The sequence below is a fragment of the Vipera ursinii genome, assembly GCF_947247035.1.
Source record: "Vipera ursinii genome assembly, chromosome: 1".
NCBI classification, from domain to species: Eukaryota; Metazoa; Chordata; class Lepidosauria; order Squamata; family Viperidae; genus Vipera; species Vipera ursinii.
This window is the reverse complement of record NC_139512.1, coordinates 332,793,647-332,819,987: the sequence shown is the minus strand read 5'-3', so window position 1 is coordinate 332,819,987 and position 26,341 is coordinate 332,793,647. Positions and strand designations below refer to the sequence as shown.

The 26,341-nt window shown below is 40.0% G+C and overlaps 1 protein-coding gene across 3 annotated transcripts in view; it reads left to right on the top strand.

The window, feature by feature from the left end:
• The first annotated feature begins 6,551 nt into the window (after window positions 1-6,551).
• ELP3 (elongator acetyltransferase complex subunit 3) overlaps window positions 6,552-26,341 on the top strand; it is a 198,205-nt gene continuing 178,415 nt past the window's right edge. For all 3 annotated transcript variants that reach the window (XM_083348432.1, XM_083348433.1, XM_083348434.1), the window contains exons 1-7: window positions 6,552-6,637; window positions 10,669-10,768; window positions 11,710-11,848; window positions 13,986-14,056; window positions 15,308-15,371; window positions 17,142-17,210; window positions 18,336-18,490. In XM_083348432.1, coding sequence (XP_083204558.1) covers window positions 6,619-6,637; window positions 10,669-10,768; window positions 11,710-11,848; window positions 13,986-14,056; window positions 15,308-15,371; window positions 17,142-17,210; window positions 18,336-18,490 — 617 coding nt within the window. In that variant the 5' untranslated portion in view covers window positions 6,552-6,618. The remainder of the gene's footprint in view (window positions 6,638-10,668; window positions 10,769-11,709; window positions 11,849-13,985; window positions 14,057-15,307; window positions 15,372-17,141; window positions 17,211-18,335; window positions 18,491-26,341) is intronic.

Here is a 26,341-nt window from a genome sequence, read left to right as displayed (position 1 = left end):
TGGGAATTGGCATTCCCACGACCCGCTCCAGAGCTCCAGAGATGACCGACCCCGGCTCCCTCTCAACGCGATCTCTACTAGGCCTGGTCTGAACAGCAGTTGGCAGAGTGCCCCCCCTCTCCAACCAACCACAACCCTCCCCCCTCCCTAACCCTACAAAAAATTTAGCTAAAAAAGTAATCAGGGGCCTCTTGTTAAATTTATATCTTAGGCCCCTGTTTCTGCCCGGCCATCTCTCAGGGTCCCAACAGTCGGACCCGTCATCAAGAGGTAAATTAAAAGGTAAGGCGGGTCGCACCCAGGATGGGGGGGCACCTCTGAGAGCGAGTAAAACCGTGCTGGAGTATCTCAAAGCCATGGTAAAATTGGGTAATACAGCAAAAAACAGACCCAGATCGAATAAATAAAAAAATAAAAAAGGGAGGATCTTAAAAATGGAAGGGGAGTATCCAGACTGCAAACCCAGCTCTTCTGCCACTAGAGCAAGGTAACCCCGGGACAATCCCCGTTCTCTCACAACGGTCAGAACCGGGGAGCAGCCTGAGATATACAGCCGGGGAGAGAGATACCGCCTAGAGCTCTCACCTCTAGGACGGAAAACCACTCTCTCACAGTGGTTATACACCCGGCACCTTCCACAGCCCAGGGGGAAAGGAAAAAAAAGGAGGACAATAGGCGAAACCAGTCAGCGAGATGGATTAGGGTAAAAACCCATAAAGTCACGGAGTGGGGCTCAAGGATATGGTCCAGTGAACTATAATAGTCCATGCCTCCAGATGTCCAGGCATAATAGTCCATGCCTCCAGATGTCCAGGCATAAAAGTCCATACTCCACCCAGCCATAGTCACCGTACCAAGACGGTCGCGGCACTCCAACCCCCTCACCACCAACCGTCTCAGACGCCAACCAGGGCCGTCTCCACCACTCCAGCTTAAAACGCTGACGCTGTTCCAAACCGTAGTTCATAATGGGAGTTGTTACTCAACCAGCATCCGGCTCCTGAGCAACTGGAGACAGCTGGTCAGCACCGCAGAGCACAGTCAGCTGGTCGGCGCCAAGAAATTCAACACGGGGCTCAGTCAGATCTTCCGGACCCTCCCAAACCTCCTCCGAGCAGCCGGGGCCCTCCAAAAAGCCGACAAACACTTCAACATTTCCACGCCAGCGCTGCTCCAAGCCGCGATTCGTAGTTAATCAATCAACACGCGGATCCCCCAAGCAGCTAAAGGGCGCTCCGGGACACCGCCAAGCTCTAAAAAATGTCCCAGGCTCCACAGGCTTCAAGAATGCCTCCCGGATCCGTAGTCAGCTGGTCGGCGCCGCTTAGAGTAGAGCTCCGCAGGATATCTGGTCTCCCAGGCACTCCAGCAGCCTCCATTCAAGTTCGCAAGTCCGCAAGCCTTCTGACAAACAGCTGGTCCGACGAACAGCTGATCAGGCACTCCCAGGCACTCCCAGGCACTCCAGCAGCCTCCATTCAAGTTCGCAAGTCCGCAAGCCTTCCGACAAACAGCTGGTCCGACGAACAGCTGATCATGCAGCAGAAAGCGCTGCTCAGCTCCTCCGTATCCTCTAAGGCCTCTAAAACTCTTCCGGGCTCAGATGGAAAAAACCACGGAGAGTTCAGGGCTCACGGGGCCAAAAAACAACAGTACAAAGGCTCACCTCGTCCTCGTCCCCCCTCCAAGTCCTTCACAGAAAAGAATATTCCTGTGAGGCTCCCAGGGTCGTCACATTGCTGCAGCTCCAAATGGAGCTTAGCCGAGCACGTCCGCCATCTTGGGCATGCTTGTCGGCTCCTCCGACAAGTTGCAATATATGGCTGTAAAAGTTGGACCATAAGAAAGGCTGAGCGCCAAAGAATTGAGGCCTTTGAACTATGGTGCTGGAGACGACTCCTGCGAGTCCCTTGGACTGCAAGGCGATCAAACCGGTCTGTCCTAAAGGAGATCAACCCTGACTGCTCTTTAGAAGGCCAGATCCTGAAGCTGAAACTCAAATACTTTGGCCACCTAATGAGAAGGAAGAGCTGGAGAAGAGCCTAATGCTGGGAAAGGTTGAGGGCAAGAGAAGAAGGGGACAAGAGAGATTGAGGTGGATGGATGGAGTCACTGAAGCAGTAGGCGTGAGCTTAAATGGACTCCAGAAGATGGTAGAGGAAAGGAAGGCCTGGAGGAACATTGTCCATGGGGTCGTGATGGGTCGGACACGACTTCACAACTAACAACAACATTGCATGTCTGTTAACTTTTGATCTCTAATTTGTAAATCTATTACTGTGTGAATTAATCCATGAATTCATATCACTATTACATTTGAATAGACACTTATTAAAGAATGAAATCACTTATATGTATTGTGTCCATCACTATTGGAACAAGATTTTTGTCCAGACAGTAGTTAAGTCCCCTAGTTGCTCAGTTAGAAAAATGAGACCTAAAGAGTGCTGCAGTGGCTGCTGCATCAAACACGCTCCATTGATTTGCTGAGTAAGTACCATTGTGACCTCCAGACTGTGAGGAAAGATGACTGGCAGATTATTCCCATTCCAATGAACTCTGTGCAAGTACCAAACAGCTATTTTGGGGTCTTTTCCAGAGGAACATTTTTTATGCAAACTAGGAACTAAACAACATTGTACAGGAGTAAAATTGCACTCACCTAAGCACTAGATGTTTACATTCCAATGTTTTTAACTCTCAGGTTCGATGAATAAGCCACCATGCCACACATTAAGCTAAACAAGAACTAAACAAACTATTATAACTTAATATGATAGGAGAACCAAGTCACAAGAGGCAATTCTTGGATGTTTCGGTCAACCACTGCTGAGTATGAGCAAACTAGCCATTTGGACTACTACCACAGAGGAGCCTTACAGAACAATGCATGCCTCCTAGACAGGAAGAACAGTCAAGGGTCTTCAGGCACACTGGCTGAGGAATTCTGGGAGTTGAAGTCCACAAGTCATAAAAGGGCCAAGTTTGAAGACCCCTGCTTTATGTGCAAATTGTTCAAGAGTAGCCATCTTCAGAAAGCAAGCAATGGAAACATCTTGCTTAAAACCTTGAGAACTTTTGCCACTTGTCAGAAAAGTCAGTACAAGGTTAAATGACCAAACTCTTTTTGGCCTCCTTGGCTGAGGGACTCAGAATGTATTCTGTGTCCTCACAAAGTTGTAAGGCTTGCAGATTGAGACTATTTTTGACTTCAGCTGCTATTCCAGCAAAAATGCAGCAACAGTTTTGGGATGCTTCGTTTAAATCTGGGGTGATCTCCTTTTTATTGGTAGTACTCCATTTACAACTATTCATTTACTGACTGAAGTTACAATGGAACTGAAAAAAGTGACAGTCCTTACAACTGTTGAAGCATCCCCATGGTCACATGATCAAAATTCAGGCATTTGGCAATCGGCATGTATTTATAATGGTTGCAGCCATTTGCGACCTTCCAAGTTGGCTTCCAACAACCAAGTCAATAAGGGCTGACAGATTCTCTTAATGACAGTACATTTAACTGCAGTAATTCACTTAATAACACTGGCAAAAAAAGGTTATATAATTGGGTGTGACTTACTTAACAATTGCCTTGTCTAGCAATGGAAATTCTGTCTCCTAATTGGGGTAGTGAGTACTGAAATTCCCAGCTAGTCCTATTTTCCATCTCCTGAGACTGTACGTATTAATTTGTATTTACCCATTTCCCCAAAAGTAAGGCTTACCCCAAAAATAAGCACTAGCTTGATTTTTTGGGGTGGGCCTAATATAAGCCATACTCCCCAAATAAGTCCTAGTTTGGGGGTGAGGCACATATCTAAAAATCAAGCTAGGGCAGGGGTGGGAGTGTGGAGCTGCCCCACGCACCCCACACCCACTCACCTTACAGCCAGGCCTCTCCTTGCTAGCCCACTTCTTCTGTGGCATCTTCTGCAGCCAGGCCTGCATCTCAGTAACAGGCCTTTCTAGAAGGCCATTGCAGCCGAGAACTAAGCTGTGGATTGAATCCATAACTTGGTACTCGTCTGCATAGGCCTTCCAGAAAGGCCTAACTGCAAAATGCAGGCTGGAATGCAGCTGCAGAATGAAGCTGCTCCTTCAGTTAGAAGTGGGCTGGCTGGGCAGGGCTGTCAGTGCCATAGTTGAGTATAAAAGGCACCCCCTGAAAATAAGACCTACTGCCTCTTTTTGAGGGGGAAAAAAAAAGACCTGGTCTTATTTTTGGGGAAACACGGGTATTATACCTGCTCATTGCAGAAGGCCCTAGGTGACTCATAATATTGAAATATACAATTAACAGTTAAAAACACAAAAAATACTGATTTTTTGCATCTTTTGATTTCACAGCAATTTCTGAAAATTAAGATTATATGCTCAAAATTGTATCAAAAGACATTGGTTCTGCATTAGATGGACTTGGAGCTTGCACATAAACAGTTTATGATCTATTCCACAATCAGCAGTTAGCCACATCCTTGATATTCCACCTCTATGTATCAATAATATAGTTGATTTGTCTGTGACATCTATGTATATAAATTATGTGCATGTATATAGGTGTTGCTTTGATTGCTGGAACACTGTTAGCAATGAAGAAATCAACAGATTGGCAGAAACTGACAGGATATCCTTTTTTATTTCATTTCTGTTTCATAGGCCATTCAGTCTAGCTCTGGCTTTGGCATTAATCTCCAACCATAAGTAGAACATCTTGCTTGCATGCTCTACATTTAATTTCAGATTGAACTTCGCCACAAAACCTATCAATCTTATCTTATGCATCAGTGGTTGAAGCATAAACCTAGTGTCAACACTGCTAACATCTGATCTTCTTGCTTTGACAACAGATGGAAATGTAGCCATCTTTTCTCTATCGCTTTTAGAGTTCATTCATGCTGGGAGGGGGAATGTGGATGAGAGTCCAGCTAGTCATAACAATAATAACTTAGCCGTGGGAAGACAAGGTTATTAGGTCCAGAGTTGATAGAAATTTGGCGGGCAGAAGAGATGGCGAGAAAGCCCGCACTTCAGGTTATAGTTGATGCATTTCATGTCTCACCATGTTGAGCTTTCCTTTGTTCATGCTTCCTGTTCCATGTTCCCACTGTAATTCAGTCTTTGTAGAGGTTTGGATTGGTTTTTTTCCTACATGGCCACATCAGCAACTAGAGAACCAGGCCTTTTTAATCTAACCATGTCATAAATACCATTAGTACTCCAAAAAGATACTTAATCTTCCTGAGTAGCATGAATGTATCTGAGGGCCCATCATCCAGCCCTGTCATCAATCACGTCATATTTTTATCCATGTTTTTGTTTTTTGATAAAATATGAGTGGCTCACAATTGCCTTCTCCTGTGAAGTATGAAATGAACTTTGTCACTATCAGTAAAACGATCATCTGCCTTCAACGTTTTCCAATATCATTGCTGTCCAATATAGGTGCCTCGTTTTAGGTGGGCAGCTGGGATGACCTTCATGACTCAAGTGACCCTTCTGGGATTATATGTACTATTGGCATACATTCCCAGCATTCTTTGCTCAGTCCTGCCAGGACCACCATCACCACCACCACGATTTTCAGTCATCCAAGTCATGGTTGTCCCAAAGGTGCTTTTTCAAGAGGCAACTGGACTTTCTTTGTTTTTCCTTCAAAATGTTTCGCTTCTCATCCAAGCAGCTTCTTGGATGAGAAGCAAAAGGTCAAGGAAAAACAAAGAAAGTCCAGCTGCCTCTTGAAAAGCATCTTTGGGACACCACCACGAGGCAACGTAAGCACAATTTATTAAATGTTTATTAGTCATACGTTGTTATGACGAGAATTCCAAACATTGTCGGTTTTTAGTAATGGTTAAATAAAACATGAAAACTTATTGTGATAGCAAACCGTGTCTACTAAAAGTAGCGAACCAATAGCCTTGCTGGAAAGAAAGCAACCGCCTGTGATCGTAGAAATTAATCTCTTTGAAGGCAATAGGGCTGATTTATGTTAACGTAAAACGGCGGTTCTCTACATGCTTACGCAATCTGAAAACCTACCAAATCCGAGCTGCAAAACCCCCTTAATGTTGCCTAGATGACAACAAAATTACAACTTTCTGCTTCCTCCTCTATTCGGCCTCCGGATTTTGCAGTTGTGGCCGCGCGTAAACTCCACAAGGCAGAGTTAGAGAACGATGGCTCCTTTATGACTTGTAGACTTCAACTCCCAGAATTCCTGAGCCAGCATACTTTGCTCAAGAATTCTGGGAGTTGAAGTCCAAAAGTCATAAACGGCAACCGTTCTCCACCCTGCCATTAAGCATCAATACGCGCCCTAGCTCCGGTTGCAGCGGAATATGGTCAGTTCGAAGAGGGGGGGGGGACGCCTCGCGCTTTACCAATCCCTTCTCCTCGTGGGCGCGCTCGACTCTGTCAATCTCGCTCAGGAAAAAAAAAACCTGCCTTCTGTTCCTACTCGGTTCCCCGTATTTTTGTTTTGCGGCACTGTCGTGAAGGAAAATAAAAGAGATTAGCCTAGAGCGGCACAACAGAAGGTCCTGCTTGACGGCCGGAAAGAAAAAACGGGGAGGGGAGGACTTGTGAAATCGTTTCGCTGTCGCCAGGGAGACCTTCGCCATGAGGCACAAAAAGAAAGGTAGAAGGGGCGGTCGGGGGGGAGACGGGACAGAAGGGATATTGGTATGAAGCCTTCTAAAAAAGACGCCCTCCAGATGCATTGGACTGGGTGTGGGACCTCGCTATTTGGGTATTCTGGGAAATGTAGTCCCACTACAGCTCGAACGCTTCAAGATAGGACAGTTCACCGATAGGAAGTTGCGACTGAGATGGCTTTTAAATATGATCGGCATCATTAGTACAAAAAGGAGTAATTTCATCATGAAAAACGTGTCTGGAAATGCTGGTTGAGTGTTCAGAGACTTGAACGGTTTCCCTCTGTTCAGCGTAGGAATCCAGATTAAAGTATCCCAAGGAGAGAACTGACTTTGTCTTCCACCTGAACACATCCATTGAAGGGGAAACCACCACATCACAATCTGCCCTTCCGTAATTTAAATCGATTTTCCCCGTAACCTGCTGCCCGGGGCAATAGAGAATCTGCTGGACCTCTTTCAGGTGTTTAACAATGCTAGTATATCCTGTTTTGCTCTGCTAAACTCGAAAGGTTTCCTTACTCAAAACTTATTCCCAGTTCCTTCCGTCTCTCTTCATAATGTGTGTGTGCATGTGCCTCTTTCAAGTCAGCACTGACTCCTGATGACTGCCTGGACAAGTCCCTGCAGTTTTCTGGGCTAAGAATTTCAAAAGTGGCTTTCCATTCCTTGTTTCTTAGGGCTGAGAGTAATTGGCTCAAGGTCACTCAGCTGACTTTGTGCCTAAGGTAGTATTAGAACTCATGGTCTCCCGGTTTTTGCCTACTGCCTTAATCACTACACTAAACTCTCTTCTTACTAATCTTCTAATCATTCTTGCTGCTTTTCTCTAACCTGTTCCTCTTTGTCTTAATCCATACTATGTGGTGTCCCAAACATAGTAATGATGGTAGGATCTGACCAAAGCAAAATGGAATGGCTACTTTCTGTCATTTGGAAATTATACTTATGCTGATGCAGCCTAAAATTGCATTTATATTATTTTTCCGACCAGTTACATTGCTGGTTTAGTTTGTAATCTATTCCTTGGCCTTTTTCACAAACATTATTAGTAGGACAAATATCACCGTTGCTGTCTGTGCATTTGATTTTTTTTTCCTTTAAGAGAAGAACTTGCCTCTATTAAATTTAATTCTGTAACTTTTGGTCCATTTCTGTAAAATACAAGGCTATTTTAAATTTCCTTTTAGTCTTCTAGGTATTATCCCATTTCAAATTTGATATGCATTTCTTGCATCTTCTCCATGGCATTACTGAAAGTATTGAAAAGATTGAACTCCTTGGTACTCAACTAAATGTCCGTTTAGTTTGATAAAATATTAATAAATGCTTTTTGAGTATGATTTTCAAATAAGCTAGGTGTCTACTTACAGTAATTATCATATCCTCCGGTCCATGATTATTCTGTGTGAATAACTGTTCCTTAGAAAAGAACAAATTGTTGCTTTAGGAAAAAATATAATTCCTCCAAGAACTCTTTCACTATTACCTTCCGGGCATGCATTTAATTATCTTTTAGTTTTTGTAAATTTCTGTGTTTTATTCTTGCCCTGTACACCGCCCTGAGTCCTCCGGGAGAAGGGCGGTATAGAAATATTAATAAATTAAATTAAATTAAATTCCTTTTTGAGTCTTCAAACATCCTTGAGGAAAGTTAACTAGGGGTGACCTAATCATTTTCACTTTGTCCACTACAGTATGTACTACAGTTATCTTGCCTATTATCTGAAGGCAGCATTTCGTCAACTCTCATCATCTACCACAGAGCAGTGTAGAGGCCACATTGATTAGTACTAAAGGCACTTGTGTTCTGTGATTCAGGTGAATAGACTTTGGGCTTTGACAGAAGAGAAAGACTATGGTGGGATGAAACTCACAAATGGAACACACAGCTAGAGGGATTTAAATTATTTAAAAGAAACAGACCAAACAAAAGAGGAGGAGGAGTTGCTCTCTATATAAGAAATAACTTTATCTCTACAGAAATAGAGCACAACAACGATGAAAACTGTCTTGAATGCATTTGGGTCAATATAAAAGGGGGGGGGGAATGACATTGCTATAGGCCACCCAACCAAACAGGAAATAGATGATCTTTTTTGCTAGTCAGCTAACTAAGGTATTGTAGGAAGCACATCACAATAGTAATGGGGGACTTTAATTACCCTGATATCAACTGGGAGACAAACTGCACCAAGTGGAAGATCAAACTAATTCCTGACAAACCTAGCAGACAACTTTGTCTCCCAAAAAGTAGAGAAGGCAACTAGGGGATTAGACATATTGGATCTAATCCTCACTAACAGAGATGAAATGATAGAAGGTGTTGAAGCCACAGGAACCTTGGGGGGAAGTGACCATGCAGTATTGGAATTTAACATTAGGGAAGCACAAGCAATAGAACACAGTCAGACTAGAGTCCTGGATTTTTAAGAGAGCTAATTTCAATACACTTAGAGCTTAGGATGGATTCCATGGATGAGAATCTTCAAGGGGAAAACAACTCAAGAAACTTGGGAAATTTTGAAAAGTGAGATAATAAAAGCCCAGTCTAGCACAATACCAACAAAGAAGAAAAATAACCGCTCTCAAAAGAAACCAGCTGATGTAGTTCCCATCTTCAAAAAAAGGAAAAAAATAGATCCAGGAAACTATCAGCCTGACCTCAATACCTGGGAAGATTCTGGAAAATATAATCAAACAACGAATCAGCAAACACCTAGAGGCAAACAAAGTCATTACTAAAAGCCAACATGGGTTTGTCAAAAACAAATCATGCCAGGCAAATCTTATTGCATTCTTTGACCAAGTGGCAAAATTAGTGGATCAGAGAAATGCTGTGGATATAATTTACTTGGACTTCAGTAAGGCATTTGATAAAGTAGATCACAACCTACTACTTGATAATATAGAAAAATGTGGGTTAGACAGCATCACCACCAGATGGATTCGTAGCTGGCTGACCGGCCACACTCAGTGTGTGGTCCTCAATGGAACTGCATCTACATGGAGGGAAGTGTGTAGTGGGGTGCCCCAGGGCTCTGTTCTAGGCCCAGTGTTCTTCAACATCTTTATCAACGATTTGGACGAGGGGATGGGGAACTCATCAAATTTGCAGACGACACCAAGCTGGCAGGAATAGCCAATACTCCAGAAGATAGGCTTAAGATACAGGAGGATCCGGACAGACTTGAACACTGGGCACTATCTAACAAAATGAAATTCAGTGGTGAAAAAAGTAAGGTTCTACATTTAGGCAAGAAAAACCAAATGTACAGGTATAGTATAGGTGGTACCTTGCTCAATAATAGTAACTGAGAGGGATCTTGGAGTCCTAGTGGACAGTGACTTAAATATGAGCCAGCAGTGTGCTGCAGCTGCCAAATCCAACACAGTGCTAGGCTGCATTAACAGAGGGATAGAATCAAGATCACATGAAGTATTAATACCACTTTACAATGCGTTGGTAAGGCCACACTTGAAATACTGCATCCAGTTTTGGTCACCACGATGTAAAAACGTTGTTGAGACTCTAGAAAGAGTGCAGATAAGAGCAACAAAGATGATTAGGGGACTGGAAGCTAAAACATATCAGGAACTGTTGCTGGAATTGAGTATGTCTAGTTTAAGGAAAAGATGGACTGGGGTGACATGATAGCAGTATTCCAATATCTCAGGGGTTGCCACAAAGAAGGCAGGACAAGAAGCAACGGATGGAAACTAATCAAGGAGAGAAGCAGCCTAGAACTAAGGAGAAACTTCCTGGCAGTTAGAACAATTAACCAGTGGAACAACCTGCCTCCAGAGGTTGTGAATGCTCCAACACTGGAAGTTTTTAAGAAGAGACTGGACAGCCATTTGTCTGAAATGGTATAGGGTTTCCTGCCTGAGCAGGGGGTTGGACTAGATGACCTCCAAGGTCCCTTCCAACCTGATGATGATGTCTGAGAGCACAAGTAAGTTTACATTTGTATACTTGCACAGATTCTTTCATAACCCTTTACTTCTGTTTTAGGAGATCTCAGCCGAGCAGAGCTTATGATGATGACTATAGCTGATGTCATCAAACAACTCATTGATGCCCACAACGAGGGCAAAGATGTGAACTTAAACAAGTGAGTTGCCTTCTATTTCTTCTTTGCTCTTCATCATTTTACTGTTTCTGTCTTCCCCACTTTAATGGGAAAGGCTGTGCCCTGTAAAAGGTTTGTATCTGAAGTTCTAGAGAGCTTATTATAGCAAACCTAGGTTGGATAGAATGTTGGTGTATCAGATTTTAGTGAATAGCAAAAGGTAATTGGAGATAGGTCTCTATGCCTTGAGCAGCTCTTTAGTTGATCACCAACACCTTCAAAAACCCACTGACAACCAAAGCAGCTCGTGGAATACCGGTTGTTTATGCATTTAGTATCACATCATTACTTGTGATACTGAATTCTAGACCAACTATAGCTTCTGAGTTAATCTCACAGACAGCCCCATATATGGAGCAATGCCATCCGATCCAGAACCAAAAATAGATTTTCAGATCTAGGCAGTCCCTAAATCCTTAGCCACTCAGTCTTGCTAGTTTGAGCTTAAGTTTGTTCCTCTCTATCCAGAACCTAAGATGCTGAGATAGAAGCTTAAGAGCATCATTTGGCCAGGCCAAAGATTAAATAAGTGCAATAACTGATATCTAACCCCTTGCTAATAGACAGCCTCACTCAATGGCTTCATGTAGATATTGAATAGGATCAGAGAGAGAATAAATTAAATCATAAGACTCCATCCAAAGACAAGAATATAGGGCTGGAGCTCTTCCCTCCTTTTAGTACCAACTTTTTTTGTATTTGTTATAGCATACTCCAATGTAATTGTATTGAAGAAAAATATATATAATAGAAGCAACCTGAATCTTTTTAGTTATTATTGACCATAGCATTAACAATCTCTTATCAAGGCAAGTTCAAATATTGATATGAACTGACTTGAGTTGAAATCCAAATAATCTGGAAAGCACCAGGTTGCCTCTCCCTGTTATATAGCCTCTAAATTGCACAGCTTTCAATTTCAGGATTAAAACAAGGACGGCTGCCAAATATGGCCTTTCAGCACAGCCACGCCTGGTTGACATCATTGCTGCTGTCCCCCCTCAGTACCGCAAAGTGCTGGTTCCTAAGTTGAAAGCAAAACCCATCCGAACTGCTAGTGGGGTAAGTCTTAGAGTCTTTTTCATGCATAAGGTCCCAGAGTTTGTGATAAGAATTTCCACTTGAAAAAAATCAGTACTATATCTGAGATTTTGGGAGATCTGAACATTGCAGAATTCATTTGTTTTTTCTTAAAATCTGATATTCCCCACTTGGAACTGTTTGCAAGATATGCATAAACATAAAAATAAACTATATACTTAGAATTAAAGAATGCAATGACTTTGAACAGCTGCTGAGCACATGAAATTGCTAAGAATGAAAAGTTAATTCATTTTGTGTGGCCTTAAACAACTTTAAATGTGTAAAGAAGAAGTAATTTTGTTGTTGCAATGAACATTTGTTGACGTGTGACAAAAAATCTACTAGAATATTCTGAATTTGCCATTCCTAAAGTATGAAAATAGATGGGCTAGTGGTCTGACTCTGGCCTGTATTGAGGCAACTTCAACTTTCTGCTCTAGGAATATTACGTTTCCTTACTTTTATATTTTTCCTAGGTAAACTAGTTAATCTTTTGCAGTTACTGTTCTGGCTTGACCAATAGATGTAATTGTCAAATCATCACAGATATGTACATATTTTTTGAATTCAAATCCTTTTAAATTTAAAACACCTATCACAAAATGCCCCTCTTTAAGTGCAAAATTATTTGCAAGTTTTTGTTCCTATTTGCACTTATTTACAGTCAAAAAGTTATCATTGCAGCCTTTTTAGTACTTGCAGCAATATTGCATGGAGAAACTCAAATAGATTGAACTTCTCAATCTAAAATTATTAGATTTTGCAAAATCATTATTGACAGACCACAGCTTTGCCTGCCACACTTACAGGGAAAGAAAAGAATTTTCTCTTTAGGTGAAAGTAGTGTTTGTTCAAGCAGTTATAGTCACACATTGATTTTCTTCCTTGGCCATTTTGTATCCCCAATATTTATTTGTGTAGTAACTTCAGAGAAGTTTGGGAGTAGATTTTGGAAGTGCAGGAAAGAATTTCCACTTGCTCTTGTTTTATCAGCTGAATAAATTCAACTGATAAATACCCTCAGTGAAGTTTGTTTTCAATGTATAAAAACTATCATCTGAGGAATATTAGCTAAATATTTTATATATGTTTTAAAAAAATCCTCACCTGCTTTCCAACCCCCCTCACTATCTTGCTGAATGCACGTCTTAGCTTGGATGTTGCTTAAAAGATTGAGAGAATGGCAGAGTTTGTCTATTTTAATTAATTACTATTTGAGATTAAGGTTTTGTTGCAGCAGTTAATTTAATTTGCTGCCCATCTATGAAGGGATTTGATTTCAGAAGGGTATCTGCCTATAAAGGATAAATGAGAAACCTCCTCAAACTGAACTTTGCTCCAGCTCTATATAATGTTCTTGAGAACATATGCAAAGGATTTCTGATTGTTACTGCCCTGGAACTGGTATCTCATTCATATACTAACCAATCCTTGTTAGCTTTATGAGATCAGTCAAGGCTTGCTAAAAGCTGTAATTTGTCATCCAATGGTAAGGCAATAAATAATAGAGAGATAGAGAGTAGGCACAGTGCTATTCTATACTGTACATATCTTTTCAAAAATTAGTTCTATTGAGTCTAAGAGCCTTGGTGGAGCAGTGGGCTAATGCCTCCTTAAGTAACACCAGCTGCCTGCAATTAGTGCAGGTTCGCATCCCACCAGGCTCAAGGTTGACTCAGCCTTCCATCCTTCCGAGGTAGGTAAAATGAGGACCCAGATTGTTGGGGGCAATTAAGCTGACTTTGTAATAATGCCGCTTGGGGGTGTGTGAAAGCCCTAATAAGCAGGCATATACATAGAATGAAGGCTACTGCTAAGCTTGTAAGCCGCCCTGAGTCTTAGGAGAAGGGCGGGATATAAATGGAATTAAAATAAATAAATAAATAAAATAAGGTAATGTACTTTGAAAAACAATGCTTGTGAAGTTGTAAACTTAAATGGTTACAGCTTCCTTTAGTGATTTTCAGGAAAAGTTAAAGTGATTAGGGAATAGCTTCAGGATGTTCTAAACAGAACAGTTGTTTTAACCATTCCTACAGCTGTTGAGGATTGATGTATTTGCTGTATACAAAAAGACCACATTTAATAACTTCTCTGCAATATTCCTTTCTTTCAGATTGCTGTTGTAGCAGTAATGTGCAAACCACATAGATGTCCACATATTAATTTCACAGGAAACATATGCGTGTGAGTATGCCTAATAACATGTCAGAATATCTTAAATACCTAGCCAAAACATAGATTTTCTTGTTGGCTTGTGTTTTTTTTACTTTTTCTTGTTTAGAATCTTTTGTACTGGAGTAAAAAATAAATCTGAAGGAATGCATTCAGCTTCATTTAAAAATAAATTCCTAATAATTGTAAACATCTTTTTAGATTCATCTGAAATGAAGCTTGCATGCATATGTTATTATTTTTCTATAACTATGGTGCCTGTTCTTTAAGACAACCTTTTGGGCATCAGGGACCGGTTCCATGGGGAGAGGTTTTCCCATGGAACGGAGGGGGTATGGTTTCACATGCTGCCTGCATCCCACGGATGGGCCTTCGCTTGTTTGCGCAGACCACTTCCTGGCATGCTGCTTCCTAGTGACGGTCCATGGACCAGGGGTTGGGGACCCCTGCTTTAAGATATAGATGCACAACTTTTTTCAGGCGAATGGCTAAACTTGGCATTTGATAGTTGTAACAATAGTATTCTAAAAAGAAGATATAGCCTAAATATATCCTTATTTTCATGTCAATTTTCAAACCTGAAGCGACTCCAGCCATCTTTTAGGAAACAAAAGTACTGAGTAACTGCAATTCAGTGTTGTTGTTTTTTTTGTAAGTGATGGATTTTTCCAGGATGTGTTTTTTTTAATAGTAATATGGGCCTGGGACTTCAACCTTGCTTTGTGGAGTTGGGAACAATTTACATATAGATTTGCTTTGCATATCATATTAAACAATGGTTTTCCTAATAAACAGTTAACTATGGTTTATAACTACAATGGTTATTGCACATAACACTCTGAGCCAGTGCCAAAGAAGCTGCATTATGCTTTAGCATTATACAGCCATGGATTTTTCTAGTAATCCTCATTATCAACTTAGCCTTTCATGAAACAAGGCTAGGGTTGGTTTTTCTAGTACATCTAAACCACTCTTTAAATTGGAATGTTTCTGGTTCAGTTCTTTCTACTGTCTTGAAGTAGATCAGGAGCCTAAATCGAATTCCTTTCCTCCTCCTGCTTCCTAGGGGTTGGATGTATTTAGGTCAGTAGCCTGCTTCCTACAGGGGTCACTTTGAACGTTCATTGAAACAGTTCTTTTGCCTTCAAACATCTGCTATTAATTTAAATGTACACAGTCTATAGGTTGCCAACCCTTGCTTTTAATAATATATATATACTCAACCTCCAGCTATGATTTCATTTTTTTTTCTTGAAAATGTAGATACTGTCCTGGAGGGCCAGATTCTGACTTTGAATATTCAACACAATCTTACACTGGATATGAGGTACTGCTATCATGGACCTGTTGCTCCTATTTCAGGGGAAAAACCAATACATTTACTATAAACCAGAATATCAGAAATATTAGGAGAGGACCAGTTTATTTTACATTCATAGAATAGTGGTGGCTTTGGATTTTTCCCCCTTTCTTTCAATATTTCACAACTGGAGTTCTTTTCTGGTAATTATTAGTCTCAAGTGCAAGAAGTGTGAGATGGTCATTCTTGGTATAATATATGAAGTATCCAAAACACAGTTAGAATTGAAGAGATGGTTGTGGGTACAGATAAGTATGCTTTCTACATTGTTGTAGTAACACTGTTAGATTGTTACAACAGTTTCCCCAACCTACTGGTCTTCTGGAGTATGTTGGATTTCATCTCCCCTAATTCTCATCCAGAATAGACAATGCATGTGGAGGACTTAAGTTCAAGAAAATAGTTAAAGAACTACGTTTGTGAAGTAGTATATTAATATATTAAGACTTTTTCAAATTGTGGCTCCAAAAGTGTGCCATTACACCTCCCCTTATCTTCAAGTAATATAGCCACTAAGAGTGGTGTCTGTTTTTAAAAAGACACTTAGTTTTTTATTGATAGCTGACTCAGTCTGACGATTTGCTGAAGTCTGATATATGAACTAGAAGCAACTGTTTAAGAAATTACATTGAATCAGATCCCTGTTCCCTTAACTCCTTAATCTATCCACACCACATACTTTGGATTGCTTTGAAAATGGAGATTTTATATAATTATTATATAATTATATAATTATTCTATAATTATATTTGAGCAATCTGACCTGGTCTGATGGGTTAGGGTTGGGGTTTTAATATGTTTTTAAGTATTGTTTTAAATTTTAAATTTGGGCATTATATTTAATCGTTTTTAACTTTTGTATTTTGTTTTTATATTATTGCCCTGTACACCGCCCTGAGTCCTTCGGGAGAAGGGCGGTATAAAAATATGATAAATAAATAAATAAAAATAAATAATTACTCTATTAGATGGAGAGTTATTTATAAAATCCCATTTGGTTAGGTTTCTAGAACTCTTCTGGACATTGCTACTTAAGTGTCAAATTTAATGTGATAGAATTAATTATTAAATAGAAGAATGGTCATCTTTGCAACATGTAATTTATATTACATAAATTTTAGTTTATGTACTGAATCTGTTAACTTTTTTTTAATATGCTGAGCACTATTTTTGAGCAAGATTGTATGATCCTCAGTACACCAAAAGCTCAACACTCCTGATCTAACAAAAATAAAATTTAATAATACAGTACAATTCAGACTTTGGATTTGATGTATTATTTGCCATCAAGTCAATATCGACTCTTAACAAACGCATAGATTTTCTCAATCTGTCCATAACCCAAGAGTTCCAAGTCTTCACAGAGTACCATTTGCCACTGTGAGTGAGTCCATCCAACTTGCTAATGGTTGGTTCTCTTCTTTTTCCTTCTAATGGGTCAGCATTAGAATCTTCTACATCAGGGGTGTCAAACTCGCAACGTGACGTGTCACGACTTTTTTCCCATTGCCGGCAATGGGATGGGCACGGTTTCACCATGACGCACCTGGCTTGCAGGCCGGCAGCTTGACACCCCTGTTCTACATACAGCTAAATCCTTATATAATTGGTCTGAAGTACTATAAGGTAATTTGATCTTGATCATTTGTACCTGAAGTGAAAGGAGTTTGAAGTATAGACGCTTTAAAACAAACTTGCTAGTGGTTTCCTAAGGAATATTGTTTTGATTTCTTGTAGCCAACATCTATGAGAGCCATACGTGCCAGATATGATCCTTATCTCCAGACCAGACACAGAGTTGAACAAGTAAGGATTTATTATGGTGGGAGAATGGGATGATGGTGGGATAAAAATAAAGCAATTTAGTTCTTTGGTAGCTAAATGTGAAGCTTGGTCTTCAATTGTGTCCATGATATTAAATAAATATATTTATTAAAACCAATTTAGCATTCATGGAGATTAACCAATTGACAAAAGATTCACATAGAAAAGCATCAGTAAAAACGAAAACTGAACCAAAAGGAAAATATGCTAAATGCCAAATGATTACAGTAAGGCAAAGCTGGATCTGAAGTTTCACACCCAAAGCATCTGATAAATGTTTCCCTTCTTCCAACTTATCTTTAACGGTTCAATTACATTCAAGCAAATTGTTGTAACAATCCCTGGCTTGGCAAGCTGGATGGCATCACATTCCATTTCATGACCTTGGAACTGCCAGCGGCTCTCACAGGATGGCCCAAAGAGTAGTTTTGATTCTTCCTTATCCCAGCCTCCCTTCTACCTCCTCGCAGATTCCTCCCCCCATTGCCTATGGCAGACTGGCATCTGGCAAAGCATGGCTGTAGCTGGATGGCAGTCCTGACAATTACTCAGCTACTGCAGCAAATTATTTGGGCTAGATTAAAAATGTGCACCGAACTCTGAACCTTTTTCATTGAAAAGATTACAATTTTCAAGAGGGAAAGAGATCCCAGTAATATGACCTATGCTGCTTGGACTTTATAAGTTAACTTCTTGAATGGTGATCTGCAGAGCTCTTGTGCCAGATGTTAATCATTCTCCACCATGTTATTTTATTCATAAAGTTATCTTACACTGAATTAGACCATTTACTTTTTTAGCCAAAGATTATTTATATCATCTGCCAACAACTCCCTTACAGGTTGAGAAAGTAATCTTCCTCTACAAGTTTCCAAATACTATTCAAAATAAATAAATGAATAAATATGGTAATTTTTTATGAAAACCTTGGGGTGAGGAAAGCAAGAATACTCTAAATATTCTACCATATCCTTCCATATTCTTGGAATATCCTAGAACATTAATGGCTAGAGATTAAGGAGAGGCATAACATAGGCATTAGTAGAACTCCAGGGAAGAGAATTCCAGGTTTTGGCATGGTTCAAAAGACTGATCTTATTTTTACAGCTGAAGCAGCTGGGCCACAGCATCGACAAAGTGGAATTCATTGTGATGGGTGGAACATTCATGGCTCTTCCAGAAGAATACAGAGATTACTTTATCCGTAATTTGCATGATGCTTTATCAGGTCATACTTCTAACAATGTAGCAGAAGCAGTCAAGTAAGTACCTTATGCAGCAGATACTTTGGTGTATTGATTAGTTTTCTATGTTAATCTATTTATTGTACCTGAGAGTTGCATCATATGGATGTTCACAATTAAAATTAGCCTGATGTCTTTAAAATTTTCTGGTGAGGTTTAAAATATTTTGAAAAAATATTGTAAAAATCATTAAGACCAACAGTGATACAGTGACTGTATGGAAGCTGTTGTACTGTTAATGAATCAAAGACTACTAAAAAAGGATCAAAAGCTTATACCGAAGTCTGTTCCTGCTGATTAATTCAATTTTCTTGTCTCTACTCTTGCTTATTCAAGAGAGAGAATGAGAATCAAGGCAAAAGTTGGGGAAATGAAATGTTTTATGAATTATGAACGGATAGAAATTGCCAAATAATTAAGTCAGGATAACATCTGCCCAAGAAAAATATATGTCCTTTATGATAATATAACAAAAATGTGGAACTTGCTACCAGCATCAACCTCAACAGTTAAAAAGTAACCAATGTATTGCTTATTTTAAAATAAGACCATGGGGAAATTGAATTAATTGAAGGCCATCTTGAGTGATTTTTATCTTAGGGAAATTGGTAGAAAGCAGCATTAGCTTTAGTAACTAAAGCTAACATCTGTTGAAGAAGTTTTGCAAAGGTAAAGCAAACCAGCCGCCTGGAATTGCTTTTGGTTAACTCTTTCACCAAGTACTTCTGATTAAATGTAACCTTCCTGGAATATATCTGTAGGTAACTTTATGGAATAATAATAGACTAAAGTAGCAAATTATAGACTAAATAGATAAAATTTGTTGATTTTCGTTGCTGAGGAACATTTTTAAAAAGGGGTGGTTGGGTTTTAAGTAGTTGTTAAGTGATGTGGAGTTGATGGTGAGTAGTGGTGCACTCCAGTTGGTTAATGTTACCTAATTAAAATATAAAACATTTAAGAAATTCTGAAAAATCCCTAGAAAGTCTAAGCATTCCAATCTTTCATATAATTTGGGCGGGACACAAAACATCTCTCCTTTTATCATTGAGCAGATAATAAGTTCGTGGATATTAGTGAGATTCACAGACAAGATGAGAAGAATTTAGGTCTCTGCCTTTGAAGTGAAATAAATATTATTGTCATATCCTAAAACTCAGACTTTTGTGAAAAAAGGACTGTAAAACCATGTGAAGCAGATACAGTGTTCATTCTAGAATCTTAACAATTTCTTTCCTCTGGAGGGCAGCACATACTTAAAATAGTTTGTTAGAATTTTTTCCCCACTTAATTTCCCACAGTTGCTCTTCAGGTGTAATTTGACTGTCATAAGTTAAATATAAAAAATATTATATGGGCAGGAATCCATATATTTAGCTCCTTCTCAGACTATTGAGCTGGCATGCTGCCAACAGGGGTCTGATATTCATTAATCTTTCTTGAAGGCAGTTGCTTGAAACACTCAAATTGACAGTTTGCGTGTACATGTATTCAGACAGCTATACAGAGAAAAGCTGTAGATGTGTGGTGCACCTGTTGCATGCAGTATGTTCCCATGATCAACTCTCGCATGTTCAAGTATGAGTATGAAGGTCACCACAGTCAGTTCTTATTAACATAGACTAGGTTTCTCCAATTTAGTGCCTCTGGATTTGTTGGATCACATCTTCCACAATGCCTAAACAATCTAGGTTGCCATAACCATACATAATGACAATACCTTAATCAAGAAACTACTAACTCAGACAAACAAGCTAACGGTGAACAACAGCCCAGTCAGGGAACCACAAAGACCACTTCCACGAACGCTGACAGAGCAAGCCACTAGTATATAAAATGAGGACAAACCCCTCTCCCTTTTAGCACTGATGATGTTACCTAGTTTGATAATGAAGTGTCTGCAAGAAAACAACCAAGCTCAGAAAACACCAAGGACCTCACAATACAATCCTGAGCTACAAATATTCTCTTCTATTGATAATAGCAAGCTAGCTAGAATAGTTCAGTTTCCTATGCAGTATTCCTGCATTTCAGTTATCAAATGATTATTTTATGCTATTTTACATTGTTTTGTAGTTGCTTTTCTTATATTTTAAAATCCGTACTCTTTTGTAGAGATGTGTGCATATGTATACATAAGAAAACCGTTAGTCAGAAACATAGTTGTCAGCTTACAGCTGAAACCCCAATGGAGGAAAGGCAGACAGCAGGTAGTGATGAAAATAGATGTATGAAGAATGTATTAATCATGATTGACATGTCCTCTTTTAATGCAAGATATTAAGACTTACTGGCAAGCTATAATCTGGGAAGGGTGTTTGGTTTATTATATTATAGAATTTGAATGTACCTAATTACATATTATTCAACCTACCATGGTTAAACAAAGTTAGTCCAAAGTGCTGAAGGAGTCATTATTAATTAAATTGGATAGGTCCTATATAGCTTGATCCCTTCAATAAGCAGGGATCTGGTAGTACATTTTCAAACAAAGGTTTTCTCATGTTATTGAAGCATAAGATTTGTGAGCTATAGCTCACTTCATCAGATGCAATGGAGTGGCTAGACTGATGTCAGATTTAAATTGGAATGAGTCAGAGGGGTATTGCTGATCAATTGGGTGAAAAATTGCTTGTGTATTATCACCCTTTCATTATCTTGCATCTGATGAAGAGAGTCATAGCTTACAAAAGCTTAAATCTCTTAATACAATTCGTTAATCTGAAAGGTGCTACTAGCTTTCTTCTGATACTGGCCTACCATAGACTAATACCATAGACTCTTCCTATGATATCTGATCCCTTCATTGATCAAAATATCCTAGCAATACAAAGAGATTGTTGCATTGGTAACTGCCAAAAGGAAGTCCCACAGCTTTTCTGAACGTGGCTCCTTAAATGTACTTTAAATATCACATATACAGCACAGATTGTCAGTGTAGTATAATAGTTAAGGCATTGGAGATAGATCAGTTGCCCACTCAGTTGCAGAGGTCAGTGGTGACTTTTTCAACACATCACATTGAATTGTTGCAAAGATTAAATTTGGAGAGACTTTCCCACATATACTGCGTTGTGTTTTCATGTTCAAAGAGCTATTCTGGAGGACAGAGTTGAGGAAACATTTTGTTTAAATGTCTTTAATCATTAATTTAGTTTATAAGGCTAGCTGACTGAAAGTAATTTAAGATGCTTTCAGAATGCTTTAAAAATGCCACTTGGGACCAATGCAATAATAGGGAAGAGGCATATATTTCCTGGAGAAACTTCAAGCCTAGTTTAGATGAAGGGGTAGTGAGTTTTTCCAGAGCGGGCCGTGTCTGTTTAGTTCAGTGATGGCAAAAGATGACATGCTGTCAAAGATGACATGCTACAACATTTTGGGTGACATGCCAGTATTCACCAACACCCAACAACTATTTTTTGAAAGCATGCCCCGTTCTCGTGTGATTTTTGGAGGCTGCAAGAGAACGGGATATGCTGTCATGTGGGCACTGGTGCCTCAAAAATTGTACAAGAATTGGACATGTGAGAATGGGGCATGTTTTTCAGAGGCTGCGGAGAGCACGTGAGAATAGGCTGTGTTCTGGGGCAGCCTCTGAACCCTCTCAAAATTGCAGGAGAACAGGGTGGTTTTGGAGGCTGTGGAGGTCATAAAAAAAGCAGTCTATGAAGCTATGTCAAGAACAAAGGCCTTGTGCAACTCCAGAGGAACCTCAGGTAGTAGGCCGCAGGGACCTGTCAACAAAAAGAGAACACCATCTGAATATAAGTGGGGAGTGCTGGACCCTGGGGCAGTTGTACTGATCCAAAAGGATTGTACACATTTTGAGTGACATCGGTGATGCTAGGGCCAAAGTCAAAGCTCCAACCTTGACTTCAGACCCAGCCTCAGGGCTGCTGTTGACTGCCACTGTTTAGCATGGCCTAGATTTCATATGGGGGAATAGAGAATTGTTTCTCCTTTGTTGATATGTTTGTGTATGCATGTATGTGTGTGTGAGAGAGAAAGAGAGAGACATGCCAGCAATGTCAAGTTAGATATTTAATAAATTTTTGACATGCTTAGCTAAAAGGTTCACCATCACTGGTTTAGCTGGTATGCCTTACTTTGTTCTCCTGAAGAATCCATAGAGTGTGTAGAGGTGGTCCTCAGTTCTGGTCATAATTGGGACTGGAACTTCCATCACTAAGTGATGCAATCATTAAGTAAGTGATTGGGTGACCCCACTTGATCTTACTTACTTACTTACTTATTTATTTGCCATAGTAATTAAGCAAACCATGGGGTGTTAAGCAAATCCATCTTCCTCCATTGATTTTGCTTTTCAGAAGCCAGCTGGGAAGTTTGCAAATCATGATGACAGGAGCCCGGGACACTGCAATCATCATAAAAACATGCTGGTTGCCAAGCACCCCAATTGCAATTATGCGACCATAGGGACACTACGACAGTCGTACATCATTTCTTTCATCGCAGTCATAACTTTGAACGTTTGTTAAATTGTTATAACTCAAAGACTACCTGTATAGCAATGAAGTGCACTGCTCTGCTTTTTCGTAACATAGTATATAAGGGCAGCAAACTTCTATTTCATTATTATCTTAACTAATTCCTAAAGCATAAATGTCATCCTGATTGCTAGAAATACTTTTCTGAAATACTGTACTTAACATGGTATAAAAGTTTACAACTGGAATTAACAAGACTGGCATTAAGCAAGGAAATTGCTTAATGTATGCCTATTAAAAATAATGTATCAGACAATGTAAACACTTCTCTGTCTCTCTCTCACACACACACCACACATATACACAGTTTTCATGATATTTTTTTAAAAACATTCACAGAAGCTTGAGTAATTTAAACAAATATTTTTTAGACATTTTTAAAAATTATTTTGGCAGATTGGATCTTAGGTGGTAGTATAAGAGCACAATAGGATTTTTAGAATGGCATCAAAGGAGAAGAGCAGCCTTTGCCCACCTCTCCACCTTCACCTGCATTTAACTAATATTTCTTTCACCTTCCTTTTAGCACAGTTAGGGATGATGAGGGTTGTGAGTCAACGCAGCTGGAGAGAAGCTTTGAGGAGAAGACTATTCTAGAGAGCATTAAAGCAACCTCTGGAAGTCCTATTTGCACCTTGTATTCAAGCCTTTAAATGTATATTGTCTCCAATGAATGGCCAATCACTTGTCTACTACACTGAATGGAACTGGAAATTCTCCTGATAATCCAGCTCCTTATAGATTTATGTTCTGTGCCCACAATAAAAAAAATAGTCCATGGGGTTCCTACAAGCCCACATATTGCTGGCCTTTACAGAAAAAATCCAGCAGAAGTGTGTTTTCAAGAAGGCATTGCATGAAGGAGCCTCAGTGTTTGGGATAACAGGACCAGCCACTGACCTAATGACAAGGGCTTTTCTCTTTCTAAAGAATGCCTGGCACGGCTAATGGGAAGTTTTTTAATTTTATCTCTTGAGAACATGAGGCCACTAAAGGGATTTCAGTAGGCTTTCCAGATCCCTATCAAACAAAGCCTATCTGGGGATTTAATGATTACGTGGATAAGGCAGAGGGCATCACATCACAGCTGTCTGCATGGCAATCATCATTCTGTTGTGACCTGACTTTGTTGTTTAGAGAAAGGGTTTCACTTCTAGGCATTGAAACACAGAATTCTGGAGGAAACTGGGAGGAGGGGAAGAGAAAGTGATTTGAACAGGAGCACATAGATGAACTTGACTTTTTAGATGGAAATAAACTGGATTTTCTTTATCTTACTTTTTCTTCTGACTCATTTAGGGGATGGAGGAAATGTTTGCCAAAACCTATCCAGTTCTGACTCATGATTTAAAAACTTGAGTGAAGTCCAAGAAAGTTTAACTTGGCCATGAAGTTTTTAATAACTTTTGGCGGAGAAAAGAGGTAGATGAGACCTTTAATTATATGTCTTTTGAACAGGCTTAAAGAATTTTAAACAAATTGGAGCAGAGGCAAGTTGGCAGAAGACAGATGGGTGTGTGTGTGCTTTTATCCTTATCCTGCCAATGGGAAGACTGCTGGGTTCTCGTTTTACCTGCCAGAGATTTAATTTTGCATTGTGCAACTTTATGCACATAATGCAGTCAGTTATTTTTACTTGGAAAATAAAATTCATACTGTGACATAGAGGAAATCCTGGAAAAGGAGAAGGTGAGAGAAAGAAACTGAAAATAACTCCACCTTGAGTCTTTTTTTGTATAAGAGAGGGTAGGAAGAAACATCGACAGGCTTTCAGGTTTTTATTCCAACAGTAAAGTAATTACTGTAATTCTTGTCTGTTTCCTGGTATTGCTGTTGTTGTTAGCTGCGAAGTTGTGTCCGACCCATCGTGACCCCATGGACAACATTCCTCCAGGCCTTCCTGTCCTCTACCATCTTCTGGAGTCCATTTAAGCTCACGCCTACTGCTTCAGTCACTCCATCCAGCCACCTCATTCTCTGTCGTCCCCTTCTTCTATTGCCCTCAACCTTTCCCAGCATTAGGCTCTTCTCCAGTGAGTCCTTCCTTCTCATTAGGTGGCCAAAGTATTTGAGTTTCAACTTCAGGATCTGGCCTTCTAAAGAGCACTCAGGGTTGATCTCCTCTAGGACTGACCGGTTTGATCGCCTTGCAGTCCAAGGGACTCGCAGGAGTCTTCTCCAGCACCATAGTTCAAAGGCTTCAATTCTTTGGCGCTCAGTGTTTCTTATGGTCCAACTTTCACAGCCATACATTGCAACTGGGAAGACCATAGCCTTGACTATATGCACTTTTGTTGACAGGGTGATGTCTCTGCTTTTTAGTGTGCTGTCTAGATTTGCCATGGCTTTCCTCCCCAGGAGCAAGCGTCTTTTAATTTCTTGGCTACAGTCCCCATCTGCAGTGATCTTGGAGCCCAGGAAAATAAAATCTGTCACTACCTCCATTTCTTCCCCATCTATTTGCCAGGAATTGAGAGGGCCGGATGCCATGATCTTGGTTTTTTTAATGTTAAGTTTCAACCCAACTTTTGTACTCTCCTTCTTCATCCCAATAAGATGAAGGCTCTTTAGTTCCTCTTCACTTTCTGCCATTAGAGTGGTATCATCTGCATATCTTATCTGCATATCTTGGCAATCTTAATTCCAACTTTTGATTCATCTAGCCCTGCCTTTCTCATGATGTGCTCTGCATATATGTTAAACAGGCAGGGTGACAGTATACAGCCTTGGCGGACTCCTTTCCCAATTTTGAACCAATCAGTGGTTCCATGTCCAGTTCTCACTTTTGCTTCTTGACCCGCATATAGGTTTCTCAAGAGACAAATAAGATGGTCTGGTACTCCCATCTCTTTAAGAACTTGCCACAGTTTGTTATGATCCACACAATCAAAGGCTTTAGCATAGTCAATGAAGCAGAAGTAGATGTTTTTCTGGAACTCCCTAGCTTTCTCCATGATCCAGCATATGTTGGCAATTTGATCTCTAGTTCCTCTGCCTCTTCGAAGTCCTGCCTGTACTTCTGGTAGTTCTCGATCCACATACTGCTGGAGTCTAGCTTGTAGGATTTTAAGCATAACTTTACTAGCATGTGAAATGAGTGCAATGGTGCGATAGTTTGAACGTTCTTTGGCACTCCCTTTCTTTGGAATTGGAATGTAAACTGATCTTTTCCAATCCTGTGGCCACTGTTGAGTTTTCCAAATTTGCTGGCAAATTGAGTGTAGCACTTTTACTGCATCTTCTTTTAAGATTTTGAATAGCTCAGCTGGAATACTGTCACCTCCACTAGCTTTGTTGTTGCTCAGCTTTTCTAAGGCCCACTTCACTTCACATTCTAGGATGTCTGGCTTGAGGTCAG